Source organism: Loxodonta africana, chromosome 24, assembly GCF_030014295.1.
Source record: "Loxodonta africana isolate mLoxAfr1 chromosome 24, mLoxAfr1.hap2, whole genome shotgun sequence".
Lineage (NCBI taxonomy): Eukaryota > Metazoa > Chordata > Mammalia > Proboscidea > Elephantidae > Loxodonta > Loxodonta africana.
Genome location: NC_087365.1, coordinates 32,954,030 through 32,977,529, shown reverse-complemented (window position 1 = coordinate 32,977,529; position 23,500 = coordinate 32,954,030). Strand labels below are relative to the sequence as shown.

Sequence of the window (23,500 nt, the reverse complement as noted above, 5' to 3'; positions counted from 1 at the left end):
AAAAATACTGCAGCCCTAAATCCCCTTAGGTAGGTTTTTAGACATTGAATCTTCTGAGGGCATTATGAATATTTCCTGTACCTGACCTTCATCAAACGACCCTCAAGAGGAGAGCCTTCTCCCCGGGGCTGGCACCACAGCAGGGCAGCAAGCTGGCCCTATCCAGGTAGAGGAAGCTTGACCCATCATGGGTGGTAAGGGGACATCTCAGGGCAACTGAGTTCGACTCCCATCCCTTTCTAGGCAGCATTCAAGGCCCCATCATCAGCCAGGCTCATGACAGGATGGCTGTGGCTGCCTGCCAACCACCTACCTGCTCGTTTTTATGCTGGGTCATGTGAGACTTGAGTTGGAAGTAGGTGCTGAACTTGCTGGGGCAGAACTGGCACAGATAGGAGCTATCAATGAGGACCACCTGCTTGGTCTCCAGCTTGTCCCCCTCATCCTCACCTGCTGTGGGCAAGGCCTGGGCCTGAGGGGTGCTTGACAGGGTCTGGCCCAACCCTATGGAGAAAGCCAGGGAGGAAAGTCACTGAGAAGGGCAGAGTCAGGACAGAGAACCACAGCATTGAGGAAGGATCCACAGAGCACCTACTACATGCTCCACTGTGTTTACCCAGCCACCTACTATGTGCTGGGTGCTGGACACTGTATTCAAGGCATATTGAGCTGGTATGTACTGATACAGCCGTTCCAGATAATAAAATATTGAAATACTTGCATACTGGTGGATAAATAGCTGTTGCCTCAAAGCCCCCTCCCTGCTCTTCCCCTCAGACCCTATAGGCCTCTTCATGGTCGTTAGAAGTCCTAACGCTCTTCCTAGCTATACTTATAATGCCTCCCCAGCTCCCTCTTCTAATTATAATCATTTGTAAGTTGTCCCACCCTCACTAGCAGTAAAGATAGGTGGTTAATTAATGATGTGACCAGGAGCCTGGGACTTCATCTTTGTAAGTCCAGTGGCCTGGCACACAGGAGGACTTCACAGATGTTTGCTAAATGGTTGAACTCTTGGTACTAGACATTATAGAATTTTGAAAGAAATGGTTTCTTCCCCAAAGAGCTCACAAGAACTCAGAGGGCACATATGGAATAGCCAAACATACAGTATGGCTAGTTCCAACAGGAAACGCTGATGGAAGGAGGTCATATAAATGCAGCCACACGTTGCTTGATCAGCAAAACTTTCCCTTCGTAGCCAGCATGTGGCTGGTATTCCTCATCCTTGGGCTGCACAGGAAGGGCTCAGGCTCTGGCCTTGTACTTTCCAATATGGTGGCCATGAGCTACATGTGCCTACTAAGAACTTGAACTGTGGCTAGTCCAATTTCAGATGTGCCATACATGTAAAATGCACGCTACATTTTGAAAACTTGGTATAAAAAAAGGATGCAAGATACCTCATTAATGATTTAATTCTACAGAAGAATCCTGATCAAAGGAGGAATATGCAGAACATAATTCCAAATTCTCATGGAATCTAGACTTTCTGGAGCCATTGAGGCTGGATGAATTCCCAAAACTACTGCCATGAGATAATCTTTAAACTTTAAACAAAAAATATCTCCTGAAGTCTTCTTAAAATCAAACAATAATTTATATTACCTAGTAAAGAATGTCTGCCTTGAGCATTGTGCTCTTTCAAGCTCTATCTATATGGGATCAAATTGACAACAGCAACTTGAAAGAGTAGGTAGGAAACTTAGGGAACAGTGAGTTTATGCTAATGGAGGAGGAACAACTCGGAAAAGGGGGGTGAGAATGGTTGCAAAACTCAAAGAACGTAATTAATGTCACTGAATTATACATGTAGAAATTATTAAATTAGCATATGTTCTGCTGTGTACAGTCTCAACAACAAAAATAAATTATAAAAAAATTATATTAAATGTTTAAGTGATCATATTTTAAATAAAAAAAGAAATTTTTTTTTTAAATATGCTGGGTTAAATATATTATTAAAATTAATTTCACCTTTTTTGGTTTTACTGTTTTTAATGTAGCTACTAAAACATTTTAAATTACATGTGTCACTCATATTACATTTTTGGACAGTTCTTCTCTAGACCTGGTAGTTTCCTCCCCCATGTAAAGGGGGCTAAACCAACATCAGAGACAGGACCATTTACTCAAGGATAAGTGATGGCTCAAATGAGAAACCCACAAAGTATGAACGGCTTTGGAGACCATCTGTCCACAGAGGTCAAAGACTGCCTTCAGCAAAGTATTAAGAATAAATTCTGAGGTGGGATTCAGGCTCAGTAGTAAAGATAGGTGGTTGATTAATGATGTCTGCCATGGTATAAGAATACAGCAATGCCACCCATATGGTATATTTATTGTCCCTCCTTTTATCCTGTGCCTCATTTTACATATAAGCTTTAGAATGAAGCCAGAGAGGTCAAGGAGGATGAATACTCAGGGGCACACAGCTACCAACAAAACATGTGAGGCTGCAGGGGAGAAGTGTAGGCAGGGTGGCATTCCCCACCTCCACCCACCTGTGCTTTCCTCGTCCTCCTGCCTGTTGGGGTTCAGGGCCATGACTTGCACGGTCACAGAGTTCCGAGAGACAGTGCCGCCGCTGCGCCCTGGGGGCCACACCTTGTGGGTCTGCATGTGTTTCTTGACATTAGATTTCTGGGCAAAGGCACGGCCACACGCAATGCACTGGAAGGGCTTCTCACCAGTGTGGCTGTGGGAGACAAAGGTTGTCAGGACCCTCCTGCAGGGACAGAGACATGGCCTCAGTCCAGGTGCTCACAGCTACCAGATGCTGCTGGCAACCATCGTGACACTATGAGCACAAGGCCTCATGCTGAGGAATGCAGACAAGACTCTGGGCTCTTGATGGCATTGCTGAGCTGCTGAATAAACCTGACCTGTGGTCATCTCCCACTGTGAGATAATACATTTCCTGATTGTTTAAATCCATTTAAATGAGGATTTCTGTTATTTGCAGGAGAAAACATCTTAGATGATATAACACACTTATTATTTAATATTTTTCTTCAAATCAACTCACTTTTTTTAAAAGGTTTTGAAAACTTAAAACAACTTTAAAAGGAAGCTTTCTATCATTATTATATATGTAAAATTACTTGTCATAAATAAAAAGTAACTAAAAAACAAATGCAATAATGAAATATCAATGTTAATAAGATCTATGGTTTCACTGTCTAAAAACGGTAGACACAAGTCATATGAGACTATTTAACTTTTTTAAGTTAAATAAAATTAAAAATTCAACTCCTTAGTCACACCAGCCACATTTCAAGTGCTCAATAGTCACATATAGCTAGTGGATATCATATGGGACAGCACAGGCTTAAGTATTTCCATCATGGCAGAAAATTCTATTGCATAGCACTAGTTTAGGCCAGTGGTTCTAACCAGTGTTGGTTTTGCCTCACGGGGACATTTGGAAATGTCTGGAGACACTTTTGGTTGTTACAGGTGAGGCGGGGGAGGAGGGGAGGTGCTAATGCCATCTAGTGGACCGAGGCCAGGGATATGGTAAACACCCTACGGTGCATAAGCACCTCCCTCCAAGCAAAGAATTATCTAATCCAAAATGTCAGTAATGCCGAGGCTGAAAATCCCTGGTCTAGAGGGAAACCGTTGCCTTCTACGGTTAGAACCTGAGGCTCCCTTTCTCTCTTTCTTTGTTATAAAAGGAGATTACCAAGTGAGAGATGTTAAAGACAGACTAGCTCCATACTGAGCCTTTTTCCACTGACTCTCCAAGGATGGAAAGAAATTGAAAAGGGAATCATTTTTTCACTCTATCTTTAAGAACTTTTCAATACCATATCCATGAACCACCTAAAATCATCTCATGTCCCAATGTATCTCACTCTATGCAAAACACTCAACAAGTCTACCCCTCCATTTTACAGACGGAAAAACTGCTCCTTATATGTTCTTGGGGCAAGAGGAATCATGGGTAGCCCTGAGCTGAACAAAGAGCTTGAAGGGCAGCCCTTTCTGCAGAGGTGACGAATAAGGCACCCCTTACATGCCGGCAAAGCCACTATCAGTTCAAAGAAAGTGCATCTCCCACTGCTCTACCCACTCCATTGCAGTGGACAGGCACCATAACTTTCACAGAGCCTTCCCATTGCTCCTGCGAGATAAGAGGGGAAACCATCCTGGCCTGGACCACAGGCCTGAAAACCATGACAGGACAGATGGGGGCTTGCCCACCACCCGGACTGGTGGGCGGGAAGGCAGCCTGGCTTCCACTGCACAGGGCCCCTGGCCAGGGCTTCCCAGGGGCCACCTGCCCCACCAGGTACCTTCGGATATGCTGCTGTAGGTCAAAGTTTTTGGTGAACGACTTGTCGCAGTACGAGCACTTGAGTTTCTGAGCCTTTGGCTTTCCTGCAGCTGAAAGAGAACATGAAAAGAGAATGCAGGAAAAGAGAAACAGAGGCCGGGAACACAGCTGAGGAGTCAACGGCACCATCCAGGCACTCCACCTCTGGACCTGGGGCCAGACAGTCCACACCCTGGAAGATCTGGACCCCCGGACACGCAAGGGAAGAGGCACTGGGGAGCTTCTCACAGTGCCAGGAGAGGAAAACCCGGGACATGTTCTGGTTGACAGAACTGGACAAACCCCTCAAAGGCTCCCCTCTGCTCCAGGATAAAATCCAACCTGTTACAGTCTATAGGCCTCAGTATCCTCTGCTTCCTGCCAACCTCATCAGTTCTCTCCACCCAAGTGCAGTGGACTCCACGCTAATCCTTAGAAGACCCTAAGCATAGCTCCACCTCAGGACCTTTGCACCTGCTGTTTTCCCTTACCTGGAATGCTTGTCCCTCAGATATCCATAAGGCTGCTTTCTTCTCATCCTCAGAGAGGTCTTTTCTATCCAAGTAACATCATTTCCCAGCCCCTCCCCAGCTATTCTCAATCACTGTATCCTGTTATTCTCCTTCCCAGCACAATTCCACAACTCATAAATATTTCTTTATTCCCTGCCTGTCTCTCTCATTAAACTGTGAATAACGTGAGGGCAGAGGAATCACGGACCAAGATGCTGGCTCCTAATGTCTGACGCCAAGCCCGGCACACAGATGCTCAACAAGTATTTGTGGAAGGAGGAAATCAGTTGACTGGAAAGGCCCTGAAAAATTCTGTTTCTCTCCCCTCCACCTCCATACTTAGCATCTCCGAACGGGTGGCAGATACTGCTGTTTGCTTTCCCAATATCTACTCTCCCCCTCTTCCTTTCTCACAAGTTCCTTACTATCTACTCTCCCCTTCCTCCTTCCTTACAAATTCCTTGCTTAATAGGAACATCAACATGCCTGGCTAAAAAAGACATTTCCCAGCTTCCTCTGTGCTAGATATGGCCATGTGACTAAGTTCTGACCAATGAGATGCAAGCAAAAGTATCACTTAGAACCACCGCAAAGAGCTAATGTTGCTGGGAGGCACCCCCTTTTGTCCTGCATTTCCTCCTTCTTACTGCCTGGAACATGCAATCAATGACTGGAGCTCCAGCAGCCATCTTGGACAAAAAGGAACCCTGATAAAAGAAGCCATGCACTAAGGATGGAGGCTCAGAAAGACAGAAGAAACACGGTACCTGATGACCATACAGTCACAGCCAGATTGCCTGCCTCGGGCCTTGTTTTACACAAGAGAGAACAGCGTTCTATTTTTGAAGTTACTGTTAGTTTGGATTTTCCATGACACACAGCCAAACTTAATCCTAACTATCATAAAATGAAAGACCAGAACTAAGCACCCTATGGACAGAGTGATGCTGAGGTAGGACACCCATGGCAGGCTGGGGACCCACCTTCTGGGAGTCCACTGCCACCTTTGGCCCGTCTGGTCTTCAGTGTTGGTGGAGAGTCAAAGGTGGTCACCGTGCCACCAGTGGCGCTGGTCATGGGGGCAGCAGGGTTTGGTCCTTTCGGTTTGAATCCCTGTTTGCCCGGGCTGTACACTGGAGGGGTGGCATACACTGGAGCCTCCACACACTGGTTTGGCACCTAGGACAGTACAGTCAAGTAAAGAGTCCTGGGAAGGGAGGGAAAAGCTGTCCCAGCCAGAGGAACCCTCACCGTGGCCCAGGCTGATCTCAGCCACTCCTCACCTATAGCCACCATTTTAACCCCTCCACCTAGCTCAGACACCACAATCACTCCCAAGACCCCTTAGAACTTCATGAAGCCAACAGGTCAGATGCAGCTTTGGAGCTAGACTGCCTAGGTTCAAATTCTGACTGTGCCACTTATCAGTTAAGTGACTTTGAGCAAATCTTTTAACATCTCTTTCTCAGTTTCCTCATCTGTAAATTGGGGCTAATCAAAGTACCCCTTTCATAGCGTTGTTGTGAGGACTAGGTCTGGTTTTGCTGCCCACAGTATCCGCAACACACAGTAGGTGTTCAGGAAAGATCAAGGTTACTCATGATGACCGTGACCAGTTCTCCCCACTCCCCACCCCTGACCTCTGCTCACCTCCAGCGGTGGGTAGGGCTGCATCCCCAATGCCTGGATCTCCACCGTTCCACTTCCTGCCAGGGGCGCAGTGGCACTGTACACCTCTACCACACCATTCCTGCCAGGGTTGGGACGCCCAGGGGGGCCTAGGCTCTGGGGTGGGGGTGGCGGGGGCTGGGGAGGTGGGGGTGGGGGCAGTGGCGGAGGGGGCGGAGGAGGTGGCGGAGGCTGGGTGAGGTAGCTGGGCGCAGAATGCATGTTCAGGCTGTTCTGAAATCAAAATGAAGAGAAAAGGAAAGCAGCATAGCCTCTTGATAGCAGCTGCCTTGTTTATCAGGGAGGAAAGACATTTGCTTTAGTCAGCCATGTTGAAAGGCTGCTCTCCCTTTTCTCTATGAAAGTCACGGAAATGACCCAGCCTGTGCAGGAAAGAGTTAACATAGCAGGCCTGATGTTGCTGTCTTTAGCAGGGTCTGCTTGTAGGACTGGCCCTTAAGTGGTGCTCTGAGTACTTGGCTTTTAGAACATCCCTACATTGATAAGGTTGTTTCACCCACATGTGGGACGGAACCATACTATACCAGCTTGCCTACATTGTTTGTACACGCAATGTGATTTATGGTGAGCACCTCCTTCCCTTCTGGGAGTCTGGAATTTCAGCCATTGTGACCGCTCACCTGCAAGACCAATCCTTAATAAAAACCCTGGACTCTGAGACTTAAGCAGGCTTCCCTGGGCAGAAACATTGTGCACATATTGCTACACTCCACTACTGGAGGAAGAAATGGGTCTTGTGCAGCCTCTCTCCTCTCCCCCAGGAAAGAGAACTGTGGAAATTTCACCTGGATTCCTGCAGACCCCACCTGATGAGTCTTTCCCCACAGCTGATCCTACTGTGTACCCTTTGGCTGTAATATGCCAGCCAGCAGTACTACTGCTTCCAAAGCCTGTGAATCCTTCTAGAGAGTCCCTGAATATGCGGGTGATTGAGGACCCCTGAAACACAGCCACTGACTTCTACAAATTTATTTTACAAAAATAATCAAACAGGTCAGCAAAAATATCTGTGGATGGTTATTCCAGTGGTTTTTATAATAGGAAAAAATGGAAATGATCGATGTGTCCATCCATAGAAGCCTGGCTAAATTAAAGATGGTCCATCCATACGATGGAATAATTTGCAGATATTAAAATGACAATGCTAATCAGTATTTCATCGAGTACTCCTATTAACTGCAGCTGTTCCTTGGGGAAGAGGTTCTACAGCCAAGTACATTTGGGAAAAAAATCTGGGTCGACAAAATCAAAAGTATTTCTTTACTGCAGGAAACAGCCCAGGACAGAGCAGGGGGAGGAGAACACCTTCATCCTGGGCTGGTTTGACCAGGCAGCCTTTTTCTCCTGGAAAATCCCAAGGAGCCACTGTTTCCAGAGGCATTTTAGGAAATGCTAATGTAGAGTTATAGCCATAGACAGAGTAACATTAAAAGAAAGGCAGAGTAATAAAAGCAAGTTTTAAAACAGTACATATAACATGACCCATTTATATAGATATGCATATTATAAATATATTTATATAAAAAGCTATTTATATCTCTGTATTCAAAAGGACAGGAAAGCTAGACACCAAAATTTTGGCAGTGTTATCTCTAGGTGGGAAAAGTATACCAAACCTGTTGCCATGGAGTCAATTCCAACTCATAGCAACCCTGCAGGTCAGAGTAGAGCTGCCCCACAGGATTTTCAAGGCTGTAATCTTTATATACATATATATATATATATATATTTTTTTTATAGAAGCAGACTGCCACATCTTTCTCCCATGTAGTGGCTGGTAGGTTCAAACTGCTAACCTTTTGGTTAGCAGCTGAAGCACTTAACCACTGTGCCACCAGGGCTCCTTGGAGGGGGTATAAAAGGCTTAAAAACCAAAAGCCTGATGCCACTGAGTCAATTCTGACTCATGGCAACCCTATAGATCAGAGAAGAACTGCCCCATAGGGTTTCTAAGGAACGGCCGGTAGATTCGAACTGCCGACTTTTTGGTTAGCAGTCAAGACCTATTTATTTATTTCCCCAACTTGTATTTTGAAAAATTTCAAACCTACAGAAAGGCTGCAAGAGGAGTACACTGAACATCCTTCACACTTCACCTAACTCACCAATTATTACCATTTGCCACATTCGCTTTGTATGTGTGCGTGCGTATGCATGTATATGTACATGTACATATATACATACATATGTAACACACGTGTATATATATTCTCTGAGCTGCTTCAGAGTCAGTTATAAAAATCATACTGCTCTTTTCTGCAATACTGTACTCAGTATTTACCTCGTAAGAACAACGATACTCTCTTATCACACTGCTATTCAGTGATCACACTCAGGAAATTTAACATTGATACAATACTGTGTTTTTGTTGTTGTTAGGTGCCAGTGAAGTCAATCTGACTCATAGTGCCCCCACGTGACAGGGTAGAACTGCCCCATAGGGTTTCCTGGGCTGTGATCTTTACAGAAGCAGATTGTCAGGTCTTTCACCCACAGAGCAGCTAGGTGAGCTGGAACTGCCAACCTGTTGGTTAGCAGCCAAGCACTTAACCATTGCACCACCAGGGATCCTTTTGATACAATACTATTATCCAAAATACTCAGCTTTGTAGTTTTTTTATTTTTCCTGATCCAGCCAAGAATTACACACGGCAGTTAATTGCCATGGAAACTCTTCAGTTTCCAGATGAATGATAAAATTTTTTTTTTTTACTCTCATTTTGTGTATTTTCTAATGGTCATGGGCCACTTTTGTAAAGAATAAAAACAGGAGTCAAAACAGCTTGACTGTTTGAAACAATTTGGGAATGGATAAGGGTGCTGACTGAATTGGTACATGTGAAGACAGTAGAAATGGTAAATGCTTTGTTACGTATATGTTTACCACACACACACACACACACATATATACACAAAATAGCTGGAATATGGTTGTGAAACCCCAGAATCAGGTTCTGGGTCCCTTCCTGAATGTGGCAGCTTCCCCACCCAAAGCAGGGCCAGCCAAGGGTAAAGCTGACAGCCCCTCTCTATGTGGGGTGAGCTGGGGCCAAGCCCCCTTCTTTCACCAAGATTGTGAATCCACAGAAGTCAATGTGTAGGCCTGGAATCAAGACCCTGTGAGAAGCCTGCCTCCTCCTTACCTGCACAGGTGGGGGGCCCTGGGACATGGGCTGGTCCAGGGACGTGAAGGCCGACATGGCGGACATGAGCACATCATCGCTCACCAGGATGTTCCCCTGCACCAGGGTCTGGATCAGCGGGGACGGGGGCACTGTGATGTATGTGGAGATCTGGGCAGCAACAGAGAGAGGACATGTCTGCAGCCCTGTAAAGAAGCTGAGGGAATGATGCAAAATATCTGGGTTCCAGAGTTCCACAGACCCAAGTTCTATTCCCTCCTCTGCTGCTCCCTGCTGCATGACCCTAGGCAAGTCACACCACTTCTCTGAACCTCCATTTCTTCATCTACCAAATGAGGAGAACAAGTCTCATCTCCCTATAAGTCACATAGCCTGTGACCCAGCAATTGTATTTCCTGATATCCGTCTCAGAGAAACCCTCACACGTGTCCACAGCAAGTCCGTGAATGAGAGTATTCGCACAGTCTTGATTATAACAGTGAAAAACTGGAAATAACTTCAATGTCCATCAATAGGGGAATGAACTTTAAAATGGCAATATAGTCATAGATGGAATACTATATAGACAGTAAAAGGTATTGTGTGAAAAAGCAAATCTCATGATAATACATAGACTATATATTCTCATTTTTTAACTAATGACCAAAGACCAGATGAGTTGTGGAATGACATCAAGGACATCATACATAAAGAAAGCAAAAGGTCATTAAAAATACAGGTAAGAAAGAAAAGACCAAAACGGATGTTGCTCTTGAACGTCGAGTGGCTAAGACAAAGGAAAGAAATAATGAAGTAAAAGAGCTGAAAAGATTTCAAAGTGTGGCTCCAGAAGACAAAGTCAAGTATTATAATGAAATGTACAAAGACCTGGAGTTAGAAAACCAAAAGGGAAGAACACGCTTGGCATTTCTCAAGCTGAAAGAACTGAAGAAAAAAATCAAGACTTGAGTTTCAATACTGAAGGATTCAACAGGCAAAATACTGAACGACACAAGAAGAATCAAAAGAAGGTGGAAGGAACACACAGTCACTGTATCAAAATGAACTGGCTGACTTTCAATCATTTCAGGAGGTAGCATATGATCAAGAATTGATGGTATCGAAGAAGGAAGTTCAAGCTGCACTGAAGACACTGGCGAAAAAGAAGGCTCCAGGAATTGACGGAATACCAATTGATATGTTTCAACAAAGAGATGCAACACTGGAAGTGCTCACTCATCTATGCCAAGAAATTTGGAAGACAGCTACCTGGCCAACCGACTGGAAGAGATCCATATTTGTGCCCATTCCAAAGAAGGGTGATCCAACAGAATGTGGAAATTATCGAACAATATCATTAATATCACACGCAAGTAAAATTTTGCTGAAGATCATTCAAAAGTGGTTGCAGCAATGTATAGACAGGAAACTGCCAAAAATTCCAGCCAAGTTCAGGAGAGGATGTGAAATGAGCGATATCACTGCCGATGTCAGATGGATCTTGGCTGAAAGCAGAGAATACCAAAAAGATGTTTACCTGTGTTTTATTGACTGTGCAAAGGTATTCAACTATGTGGATCATAACAAATTATGGATAACATTGTGAAGAATGGGAATTCCAGAACACTTAGTTGTGCTCATGAAGAACCTGTACATAGACAAAAAGGGATTCATTCAAACAGGACAAAGGGATACTATGTGGTTTAAAATCAGGAAAGGTGGGCGTCAGGGTTGTATCTTTTCACCATACTTATTCAAACTGTATCCTGAACAAATAATGAGAGAAGCTGGACTAAATGACGAAGAATGTGGCATTGGGATTAGAAAAAGACTCATTAACAACATGTGATATGCAAATGACCCAACCTTGCTTGCTGAAAGCAAAGAGATCTTGAAGCACTTACTGATGAAGATCAAAGACTACAGCCTTCATTGTGGATTACATCTCAACATAAAGAAAATAAAAATTCTCACAAATGGACTGTGATGGTTAAGGCTAGGTATCAACTTGGCTGGGCCATGATTCTCAGTGTTTATATGTGATCACTCCCATGATGGGATCTGCTGTAAGTAGCCAACCAGTTGCAAGGAAGTTCCCTTGTGTGTGTGGCCTGCATCCAAATATAAGCGGACATTCTGGCTTTTGCCTGCTCTGGATCCTGCAGCTGCCTCCTGTTTGTTTGACCTCCGGTTCTTGGGAACTTGAGCTAGCAGTTTATCTGCCGATTTTGGGATCTGTAGATCTTCACTGCCTGTAAGCAAGAGCCCTGCTCTCCAATCTGTAGATCTTGGGTTCACCAGACCCTGTGGCTATGTGAATCAGGAGAAGCCTCTATCCTGATCCACAGACTTGGGACATTCCAGCCTCTACAATCGTGTCAGCCGTTTCCTTGACATAAATCTCTATATATACTTATTTACATGCTTTACTGGTTTTGCTTCTCTAGAGAACCCAGCCTAAGACATGGACCAAAAAACAACATCACGATAAATGGAGAAAAAGATTGAAGTTGTCAAGGAGTTCATTTTACTTGCATCCACAATCAACACCCATGGAAGCAGCAGGCAAGAAATCAAAAAATGCATTGCATTGGGCAAATCTGCTGAAAAGACCTCTTTAAAGTATTAAAAAGCAAAGATGTAACCTTGAGGACTAAGGTGCACATGACCCCAGCCATGGAATTTTCAATCACCTCATATGCAAGCAAAAGCTGGACAGTGAATAAGGAAGACCAAAGAACTGATGCCTTTGAATTACGGCCTTGGTGAAGAATACTGAATATACTACGGACCGCCAGAAGAACGAACAAATCTGTCTGGGAAGAAGTACAGCCAGAATGTTCCTGAGAAGCAAGAATGGTGAGACTTTGTCTCACAGACTTTGGATATGTTATGAGGAGGGACCAGTACCTGGAGAAGGATATCATGCTTGGTAAAGTAGGGTCAGTGAAAAAGAGGAAGACCCTCAACGAGATGGATTGACACAGTGGCTGCAACAATGGGCTCAAACATAGCAATGATTGCGAGGATGGCTCAGGACCAGGCAGTGTTTCATTCTGTTGTACATGGGGTCATGCATACCTTTGGCTTGACGGCACCTAACAACATTTTTTAAAACCTAAAACAATATATATATATATATATATATATATATATATATATATATATGTATATATATATATATGTATATAAACCAACTGCCATCAAGTCTATTCCAACTCACGGCAACCCCACATGTGTCACAGTGGACCTGCGTTCCACCGAGTTTGCAATCGCTGTGATCTTTCAGAATCAGATCACCAGGTCTTTCTTCCGAGGTACCTCTGGACGGATTTGAACTGCCAACCTTTCAGTTAGTAGCCGAGCACTTAAACCATTTGTAACACCCAGGGACTCCCTCTAAACAACGATACTATATAACTTCTGTGGGAACTTAAATAAGTACGTGAAAGGTTTGGGTCACCCCATCAGGCAAAGAGCCACACCAGCTGAAGTGCTTGCTGAGGGCAAAGGGAATATGGAACGGGTGGTGAAAGAGAGTAGTTCGAAACACCAGTTATGACCACGTGACCAACTGTAGAAAGGAAGACTGTAATTGTTGAGTATTTTCCTCCTTATGCATGTGTCAAATAATTTTGTTTTCTTCACTTATATAAGACGTAAACAGGGCTAGTGTGTTTTCAGTTGTATGCGTGTTTGGTGTATCATGTTAGATGCAAGTATGACTTTGTAATTGTCTTTATTTAGTGACTGTATATGGTTTAAGGAGATGTGTACAGGTGCCAAGTAGACAAAGGGTGGACTGGGATGGTTAAGCTTGTGTGTCAACTTGGCTGGGCCATAATTCTCAGTGGTTTGGCAGTTATAGTAATGATGTAGTTTGGCAGTTATGTAATGATGTAGTCATCTTCTAGGATGTGATCTGATGTGATCAGCCAATCAACTTGTAAGGGGAGGGTTTCCTCAGGGGTGTGGCCTGCATCCTATATATACACACACATATATATACCTATAGACATTCTAGCACAGTTTGCTTGCTTGCTCTGGATTCTGAATCTGGCTTGTCATCATCCGACTTCTGGTTCTTGGGACCTGAGCCAGTGGCCTGTCATATTGCCGGCTGATTTTGGGTTCTTCAGCCCCTGCAGCTATGTGAGTCAGGAGAATCCTCCAGCCTGACACCTGACCCATGGACTTGGGACTTGCCAGCCTCTACAGCCACGTGAGCCATTTCCTTGAGATAAATCTCTCTCTCTCTCTATATATATATACACATACACACTTCACTGGTTTTGCTTCTCTAGAGATATCCATCAACAGCTACCTGAGGGGAGGAGAAAGGAATAGTGCCAAAGGAACCTTTATTTGTAACATTCCAACTTTTTGAAAGGGGAAAGGAAATGTGTATTACTTGTAAACATACAAAGTAGTAACAAAAATAATAATACTGTTCAGAGTATGCAAGGATGAAAGGCAGACTTCACAACAAAGTGCCAATGTGCAGTGCCTGCTCCTCTCAGTAGATGTAAAGGGTGTTTTGCTTATTTTTCTTTATTGATAGGCCCTTAGCATCTTCCTGGGTCACCTGTCTCTGTGGGGACTCTGGGGGCAGCAGTGACTAAGCCTCAGAACCCAGAATCCCTGTTCAGATATAGGATGTTCCAGGCAGCCCAAGCAGGTTGGAAAAGGCCCCATGTTAGGGCCAAGAGAGCATGTAGATTCTGGCTTGTTTACGTCTTTATGTCACATGCATTAGGCTGAGATAAAAACCCAGAAGTCACATTGTGTTCATCCATGTAACTTGAAGCCGGAGGGGCTTCGTGTTTGTTCATAACCAGCTGTTTGCATTCTAAAGCTATTCCCATTCTCAGAACTGAAGGGACTTCCCTTTCTCCTTTTATTGAGAAAAAAAAAAGGGCAGGAGGGTGGTACTCACAATCAAGGAGTGAGAAAAATCACGATATTCTGTTTTATCTTAAACCTTATGTTTGCACAGTTCTTTCCCAATGGTCTCAATCCTCACCATATCCCCTCGTCAGTCATTTTTTTTTTTCTGTTTACAGATGAGAAAACGCAATCTGTGAAAGATAACCCACGAGTGGGAAGATGTGGCCTCCCCTAAGAATAAAAGTTAAGTTAGCAGGTGGGCTTGTAAGGAGACATTTACCTTTTTATAAATGGAGGGAGGGTGTTCCCATGCCTATTAACACACACAGAGTTAAATGACGGTATTTGAGATTATAAAGAATTAGAAATAACCTAAATAATATTACTCTAGCTCCCTCTAAAGCAAGAGGAGATTTAATATTTACTGTATACACTTTAAGATTTGAACCCAGGATGAGGTAGAGAAATGAACCTTCGGAGAAGGAGGGTCACAATATCTCGTTAAATGAACAAAGCAGGCTGGGGGAATAGTATACGTAATACAGTCCTCCTTACGTTAAAAGGAAAAAATACTACCCGTTTGTGGATATTGGTATGTATGCGTAATGGTGGTACTTCCAGGTAACCACAGCTGGCGAAAGATATTTTTTACTTTCTATACTAGTGTTTTATTTATTTATTTACAAGGAGCCTGAATTACTTTTATAATTAAAAAAAGAAAGAGAGACAGAATAGACCAAGGTTATGTATTTTAAAAATAGCTAATGCCAGTGAGAGTGCAGGCCAACAGGCAGTGCAAACTGGTCTGCCCTCTGGGAAGCAGAGAGAGAGAATGCCATATCATCTAACCCTGGAACTGTGCTTCTAGATTGTGCACCAGGGGAAAAATTCTAAAATAAGAAAAGAACTCCTGGTTTCTAGCTAGAAGATGTCTGTGGCAACTTGAAAAGTTTCCGTCTACATGTTCTATAGGTCCTGGGGTGAATGCTTTTATTTTGATGGAAGAAATTCTATCTACACAATAGAGGAAGGCAATGTATTAAAGGAATAAGGATAGAAAAGGAAGCCAGAGGGGAATACGGCCCCTTCGCCTAGCATCCTACGATATGCCCAATCTCCTTTATGAGGGAGATTTTTTTAATCCCTCTAAAAGTCCCCTAACTCCACTCAGGGCGTCTCTGATCCAGAATTGTTTTCTGGACTAAGGACTTCGGAAGCTTCTCCAGATAACTCTGGCCTGGTCCTTACCTATGACCTCCAGACTTGTCTGTAAGTCTGTCTGCATCTTTGCCACCTCCATGGAGAGAACCAATGGGCATCTCAAACCCAGCATATCCAGCTGAACTCCTGGTGTCCCCCGAAAATCTGCTCCTCATGGTTTTCTCCATTTTGGTGGCAGCTCTAACTCTGGAGTCACCCCTGACTCCTCCTGATCTCACACCCATACCCAATCCATTCAAAAACCCTGTTGGCTCCACCTTCAAAATATTTACAAAATCTTACCCTTTCTCACCACCTCTGCTGCCACTCACTGGTCAAGCCACCATCATCCATTGCCTGGATTTATACAACAGCCCCCTAATGCAGAATGGATAAATCTATTCTCCAAGCAGCAGCTGGAGTGACGTGGTTAAAGTACAAACCAGACCATGACCCTCGTTTGCTCAAAACCCTCCAATGGCTCCCATCTCACTCAGAGTAAAAGTCCTCAGCATGGCCCATGGGCCCACTGTATCTTTTAGGATCCTTCTATTGCCTCTCTTACCTCAGTGCCTCCCATTCTCCTCCTCGCTCACTCAGCTCCAGCCACTCTCAACTCCTTACCGTTCCTTAAACAAACCCAGCACACTCCTATCCCAGGGCCTTTGCACTCACTGATCCCTCTACCCGGAACATTCTTCCCCAAACCAGCTGCATGATGCATTCCCCCACCTCCATAGGTCTCTACTTAAATGTCGCCTCTTCACAGAACCCTTTCCCGGGCACCATATACAAAATGGCAAAACCTACACCCTTGTGTTGGCATTCCCTACCCCTCTGCACATAAGTATATATTTATACATGTTTTGTACAATCTATCTCACCCAACTCTACACGGGCAGTGACTTGGTCTGTCTTGTCCCTTGCTGTACCCCCAGTGCCCAGTATGGTACCTGGCACATAATAGGTGCCCAAAAAAGACTTGCTGAATGAATGAGTGAACAAACGAATAAATACCTGGCGGTTGGCAGGAGGTGGGGCCTGCTGAACTGCTGTGGGTGCTGCTGAAGGGGTATAGATGCTGTTGGTGGCCAGCGAGACCGTGGCTAAGGGCGGGGCATTCACCTGACACTGTTCCCGTTTGTGGGTCATAAATGCCGGCAGCGAGTTGAACTGCTTCTTACACTTCCCGCAGAGAAAGACATCTTCATCATCTAGGGGTCACACCGCAGGGGAGCAGGAAGGGGCAGAAGCAGGAGAGGGAATAATGAAAACAAAAAGCAAAAACAAGTCAGAGGCATCGCAGTGAGAAACGGGAGGAGACTTGCAGCTGGGCCATGAGAAGGGCAAATCTGAATGGCATCCCGTGACTCAACACACACATGTCAAGCATCAACTCTGTGCTCCTAAGAGCTTTCAAAACAACACAGGCACCTACAAGAATATCCAGCCAGGTGCACCTATGTTTCAAATGATTAGAAATCAGGATATAGTAAAGTGGATTCGCTTCAAAGTTGAGAAATCCAAAATCTTTATCCTGCCTGAATTTATTCACCAGTCCCCAAATTGGCCACGTGATCACACTCCCTCTTACCTTTGTACTCACTGGTCCCCCTGCCAAGGTGCCTCTCTCAATACAACTCATTTTGTAAGGTGAGGCTCAGATGTCACCTCCTCCAGGAAGTCTCCCCAAAGCCAGTGGCCATCAGTTCCTCGCTCTGGGCCCACCTCCAATATCATAGTTTTCTCATCACCACCAGACTGTGACCCCCCCCCAAGGGAAGGAAACACGTCTTATTCCTTTGCATAACTACAATATCTCCTGGGTACATAGGGAGTCCTCAATGGATTTTTGTTGAATGAATGAAAAACTAAATGAATGATTAAAAAAAAAAAAAAAAATGAATGATTAGCTACAGTTAATATCGCCCATGCATCTGACAGTCTGTCATACTGTGGGGGCTTGCGTGTTGCTGTCATGCTGGAAGCTATGCCACCAGTATACATGAAGAAAGCAAAAGATCATTACAAAGACAGGAAAGAAAGAAAAGACCAAAATGAATGTCAGAAGAGACTCTGAAACTTGCTCTTGAATGTCATGTAGCTAAAGCGAAAGAAGAAACAATGAAGTAAAAGAGCTGAACAGCAGATTTCAAAGGGTGGCTCTGGAAGACAAAGTAAAGTATTATAATGACATGTGCAAAGACCTGGAGTTAGAAAATCAAAAAGGAAGAACATGCTCGGCATTTCTCAAGCTGAAAAGAACTGAAGAAAAAATTCAAGTGTTGAGTTGCAATATTGAAGGATTCAATGGGCAAAATACTAAACGACTCAGGAAGCATCAAAAGAAGATGGAAGGGATATACAGAGTCACTATACCAAAAAGAACTGGTCCAAGTTCAACCATTTCAGGAGGTAGCATATGATCAGGAACTGATGGCACAGAAGGCACTGGTGAAAAACAAGGCTCCAGGAACTGACAGAATACCAACTGAGATGTTTCAACAAACGGATGCAGCACTGGAAGTGCTCACTTACCTATGCCAAGAGATTTGGAAGATAGCTACCTGGCCAATCGACTGGAAGGGGTCCATATTTATGCCTATTCCCAAGAAAGGTGATCCCACCGAATGTGGAAATTATCAAACAATATCACACGCAAGTAAAATTTTGCTGAAGATCACTCAAAAGCAGCTGTAGCAGTGTATCACCAGGGTACTGTCAGAAATTCAAGCCAGATTCAGAAGAGGATATGAAAGCAGGGATGTCATTGCTGATGTCAGGTGGATCCTGGCTGAAAGCAGAGAATACCAGAAAGATGTTTACCTGTGTTTCATTGACTATGCAAAGGCATTCATAATAAATTATGAAGAACACTGCAAAGAATGGGAATTCCAGAACACTTAGGTGTGCTCATGAGGAACCTGTACATAGATCAAGAGGCAGTCATTCGAACAGAACAAGGGGATACTGTGTGGCTTAAAGTCAGGAAAGGTGTGCGTCAGGGTTGTATCTTTTCACCATACCTATTCAATCTGTACGCTGAGCAAATAATCCAAGAAGCTGGACTATATGAAGAAGAATAAAGTATCAGGACTGAAAGAAGAGTCATTAACAACCTGCAATATTCAGATTAAACAACCTTGCTTGCTGGAAGCAAAGAGGACTTGAAGCACTTACTGATGAAAATCAAAGACTACAGTCTTCAGTCTGGATTACACCTCAACATAAAGAAAACAAAAATCCTCACTACTGGACGAATAAGCAACGTCATGATAAAAGGAGAAAAGATTGAAGTTGTCAAGGATTTCATTTTACTTGGATCCACAATCAACACCCATGGAAGCAACAATCAAGAAATCAAAATTTACATTGGGCAAATCTGCTGCAAAGAACATCTTTAAAGTGTTGAAAAGTAAAGATGTTACCTTGAAGACTAAGGTACACCTGACCTAAGTCATGTGAAAGCTGGACAATGAATAAGAAAGACCAAAGAAGAACTGACACCTTCAAATGCTCCTTGGAAGCAAGGGAGAGTACGTCTCACATACTTTGTACATATTTTCAGGAGAGATCGGTCCCTGGAGAAGGACATCATGCTTGGTAAAGTAAAGGGCCAGTGAAAAAGAAGACTCTCAACATGATGGATTGACACAGTGGCTACAACAATGGGCTCGAGCATAACAACGATTGTGAGGATGGCGCAGGACTAGGCAGTTTTGTTCTGCTGTACATGGGGTCGCTATGAGTTGGAGCCAACTCGACAGAACCTAACAACACCACCACCACTCATTGTGAGGGCCTACTGTAGACCACGCACTGTATCAAGCACCTGACATGCTGCTCCTCAATGTCTATGCTCCCCATCTCATATGTTGTTGTTACGTGCCGTCAAGCCGATTTTTGACTCAAAGCAACCCCATGTGATAGAGTAGAACTGCCCCTTAGGGTTTTCTAGGCTATAATCTTTAAGGGAGCAGGTCTCCAAGACTTTCTCCCAAGGAGCCACTGGGTAGGCTTGAACCAACAACGTTTCAGTGAGCAGCCGACCACTTAACTTCCCATCTTACATACTCACCCATCGCCATTGAGTCAATTCTGGCTCACAGCAAACCTATAGGACAGAGTAGAACTGCCCCCATAGCATTTCCAAGGCTGCAAATCTTTACGGAGCTGACTGCCACATCTTTCTCCCCAGGAGCAGATGGCGGGTTCGAACTGCTGACCTTTTTAGTTAGCAGCCGAGTGCTTAACAACTGTGCCACCAGGGCTCTTTCTTCCTATATAACCTGTTGTTGTTGAGCTGATTCCAACTTATAGCGACCCCACAGAGTTTCCAAGGAGTGCCTGGTGGACGTGAACTGCCAACCTTTTGGTTAGCAGCCGTAACAACTTAACCACTATGCCACCAGGGTTTCCTCTTCCTATATAGTACTATAAATTTTAGTGAGGCACATAGCTGCCTAGCTAAAGACTACATTTCCCAGCCTTCTGAGTTCTGACCAATGGGATGAGAGAAGAAGTATACTGCATATGCAACTTCCTCTTAAAAGAAAAGGGCATGACTTTCACTTCCACTTCCTCCCCTTCATGCTGTTGGGCGGAATGAGGAAATGAAAGCGGGAGCTGCAGCAACCATCTTGCACTACAAGTTGAGGGCAGCAGAGCCACAAGAAAGGGTCTGGGTCTCATCATACCTACTGTAGATGCACATCGTGACTTTCATGTGACAGAGAATTAAACTTCAATCTTGTAGAAACCACTGTTTTGTGTTTCTCAATTACAAGAGCTGAAACCAAATCCCAAATACCTCCACAAGAACCCTAGAAGGCAGATACTATTATCCCCATTTCATAGATATGTAAACTGAGGCACAGAGAAGTTAACTCTTTTACCCAAGGTCCAGGAACTATGGGAACAAGGATTCAAACCCAGGCATATATCTCTCTGTCCCAGCATGGTTCCCAGGAAGTCCTCAAAAATGTTTGTGGAATGAATAAATGACCACATGGACTCACATGGGGTTCCAAAAGAAGTCCCCAGCCCTCTCCGTGTCTCAGGCATCTGGCCTGTAAATTGGAGAGATTCGTGCCCAGCCTGTTCCTTCCATAGAGAAGAGGCTGAGAAATGACTTCCAGGTCAAAAGTAAAAGCATTGCAGGCACTGGGGACTCCCAGTTATCGCCTGTGTCATGATCCCATCTTTCTATATTCACTAAGTGATCCAGAGAGGGCGTCCTCAGAGCCAAGCAGAGAAGTATGGCATGAGCCTCAAGATCCAGACCGAGAGGAAGGCGAAAAGGGTCAGAGACCAGATGCTATCCTGAGGACCAGAGTGGGCAGTTCACTCCTACACCCTTGCCATGAGCCCCACGTATTCGTCATGGGGAAACTCGTCCTTCCCGCTGCTGAACCTGAGCAAATACGCACTGCCCCCCCCCCTTTTTTGGTACCTTAGACAAAAGTTTACAGAACAAACTAGCTTTTCATTAAACAGTTCACATATCGTTTTATGACATCAGTTAACAACCCTACGATATGTCAACACTCTCCTTTCTCTACCTTGGGTTCCCTATTACCAGCTTTCCTGTCCCCTCCTGCCCTCTAGTCCTTGCCCCTGAGCTGGTGTGCTCCTTTAGTCTCGCTCTGTTTCATGTACCTGTCTAATCTTTGGCTGAAGGGTGAACCTCAGGAGTGACTTCATTATGGAGCTAAAAGAGTGTCCAGGGGCCTTACTCTCAGGGTTTCTCTAGTCTCTGTCAGGCCAGTAAGTCTGGTCTTTTTTTGTGAGTTAGAATTTTGTTCTACATTTTTCTTCAGCCCTGTCCAGGACCCTCTACTATGATCCCTGTCAGAGCAGTCAGTGGTGGTAGCCAGGCACCATCTAGTTGTACTAGACTCAGACTGGAGGAGGCCATAGTAGTTGTGGTTCATTAGTCCGTTGGACTTATCTTTCCCTTGTGTCTTTAGCTCTCTTCACTCTCCCTCACTCTCAAAGGGATGAGACCAGTGGAGTAGCAGATACTCAATGTCTTAGTTATCTAGTGCTGCTATAACAGGAATACCACGAGTGGGTGGTTTTAACAAACAGAAATTTATTTTCTTACTTTAGGAGGCTAGAAGTCTGAATGCAGGGTGCAGGCTCTAGGGTAAGGCTCTCTCTGTCAGCTCTAAGGGGAGGTCCTTATCTCTCTTCAGCATCTGTTTCTTGGTTCGTTGGAGAGCTCATGTGGCCTGGTCCACCTGGTTGCTTGCTCAGCCTTGCTCTTTTTACATCTCAGAAGAGACTGAGTTAAGACACGCCCTACACTAATACTGACTTATTAACATAACAAACAAAACCCATTCCCAAATGGGATTATAAACACAGGTACAGGGATTAAGATTTACAACAACTATTTTGGGGGGGCACAATTCAATCCATAACACTCACCTAATGGCTGGATGGCAGGAGCCGTGTTGACGCTCTGGCCTGTGGGATCAGGAACTGCTCCTTGGCCATCCAACAATGACTGGACAGCCAGTACAGTCTGATTGTCCATCCCTGAAAAAAAAAAAAAAAAAAAAGGACTCTTGTTGGAAGGTAGGCCCAGTACCCTGCTCAGACTTCACCCTTACAAGCCAGTCCCACTGCAAGACTCCCATGGAAAAGATGGCTGGCAGTGCCCAATGTACATTCTCTCCTATTTCCATTACAATGGAACTCAAGAGTTTTGGCTGGAAACATGGCCCCAGAATAAAGATGATACTTTATTGCAGAAAGGGTGACTGAGTCCTGGCTAACGGGATGTCAGTAGAGGTGCTGTACTGCAGCTTCTGGGAAGTTGTCTTAAAAGCTGCACAGTGGGAGGCAGAGCCAAGATGGCGGAATACACCGACACCTCTGTTGAGCCCTCTTTACAACAAAGACCCGAAAAAACAAGTGAAACGAGTATGTTTGTCACAAGCTGTAAGGCCTGAGCATCAAAGGTAAGCTTAAGACAACGAACTGAGGGGAAGGGGGAGGAAGAGGCCATTCAGAAGTGGAGAGGAGTTACCGGACCTAATTGCAGGGAGCCCTCAAGCACCATTTCCGGAGCTGCGCTGGCGACAGCAGGCTGGTCCTAGCGTTCAGCCGCAGTTTCCTCAGGGAGAAGCAGCCAGCCACACAGCCCACTCATACCTCCGGAACCTGAGGAGAACGGCGCTCTCGGCAAAAGCTAAGTACCTGCCTATATTTTACAGCACCCCCCCCCCGCCCCCCACAAGCCGGCTTCAGCAGCTGAATCCCTGGGCCTGAGAGAGACCCTGGTGAGCACCTGGAGCCATCCTCCTGGCCTTGGGGAAGGAACAAATTTGCAACTGGGGGGAAAAGATAATTTGCTAGCTCCATTAACTGGGCGAGCTCAGGACAGAAGCGGCTCCTGTCCAGGCATAAACCGTCCGTGGACCTTGAGCACCTTTCCCTTCTGCATGGACCTGTGTGGGCCTATTTCAGGAGAACAGGCCCTTGTTGGCAAACGCCAACCATTTCAGCTGTGCTGTGGAGAGGTGAGTGTTTGATGTTTGACATTGCTTTGCCTATTAAACAAGGTCCTCACCTACCCACAACAGGGACCTAAGGACTGGTAGCTCCACTCAGGTCACCCAGCCACCCTTGACAGGCGTCCAAAGATAAGTGGTACCTCCCAGTCCTTAAAACAAAAACTTTGGGTGCCCATTGTCCCTCTGCAGAACCCACCCACCAGCACGCTCTAGGGAACAGAGACGCGTTTTCCTCAGAGACACTTG

At 44.8% G+C, this 23,500-nt stretch overlaps 1 protein-coding gene across 5 annotated transcripts in view; it reads right to left on the bottom strand.

The window, feature by feature from the left end:
- ZNF341 (zinc finger protein 341) overlaps positions 1–23,500 on the bottom strand; it is a 71,160-nt gene that overhangs the window by 33,818 nt on the left and 13,842 nt on the right. For 4 of the 5 annotated variants that reach the window (XR_010319244.1, XM_064275985.1, XM_064275982.1 and 1 more), the window contains exons 2-9: positions 22,164–22,274; positions 16,749–16,945; positions 9,666–9,815; positions 6,484–6,735; positions 5,817–6,012; positions 4,302–4,392; positions 2,505–2,698; positions 314–504 (exon numbers count right to left, since the gene is read on the bottom strand). Coding sequence is in view for 4 of the 5 variants with exons in the window: in XM_064275985.1 (XP_064132055.1) it covers positions 314–504; positions 2,505–2,698; positions 4,302–4,392; positions 5,817–6,012; positions 6,484–6,735; positions 9,666–9,815; positions 16,749–16,945; positions 22,164–22,274 (1,382 nt within the window). In the remaining variant the exon portion in view is untranslated. Of the gene's footprint in view, positions 1–313; positions 505–2,504; positions 2,699–4,301; positions 4,393–5,816; positions 6,013–6,483; positions 6,736–9,665; positions 9,862–16,748; positions 16,946–22,163; positions 22,275–23,500 lie in introns of those variants that run through there. The other variant, XM_064275986.1, reaches the window with a different exon arrangement.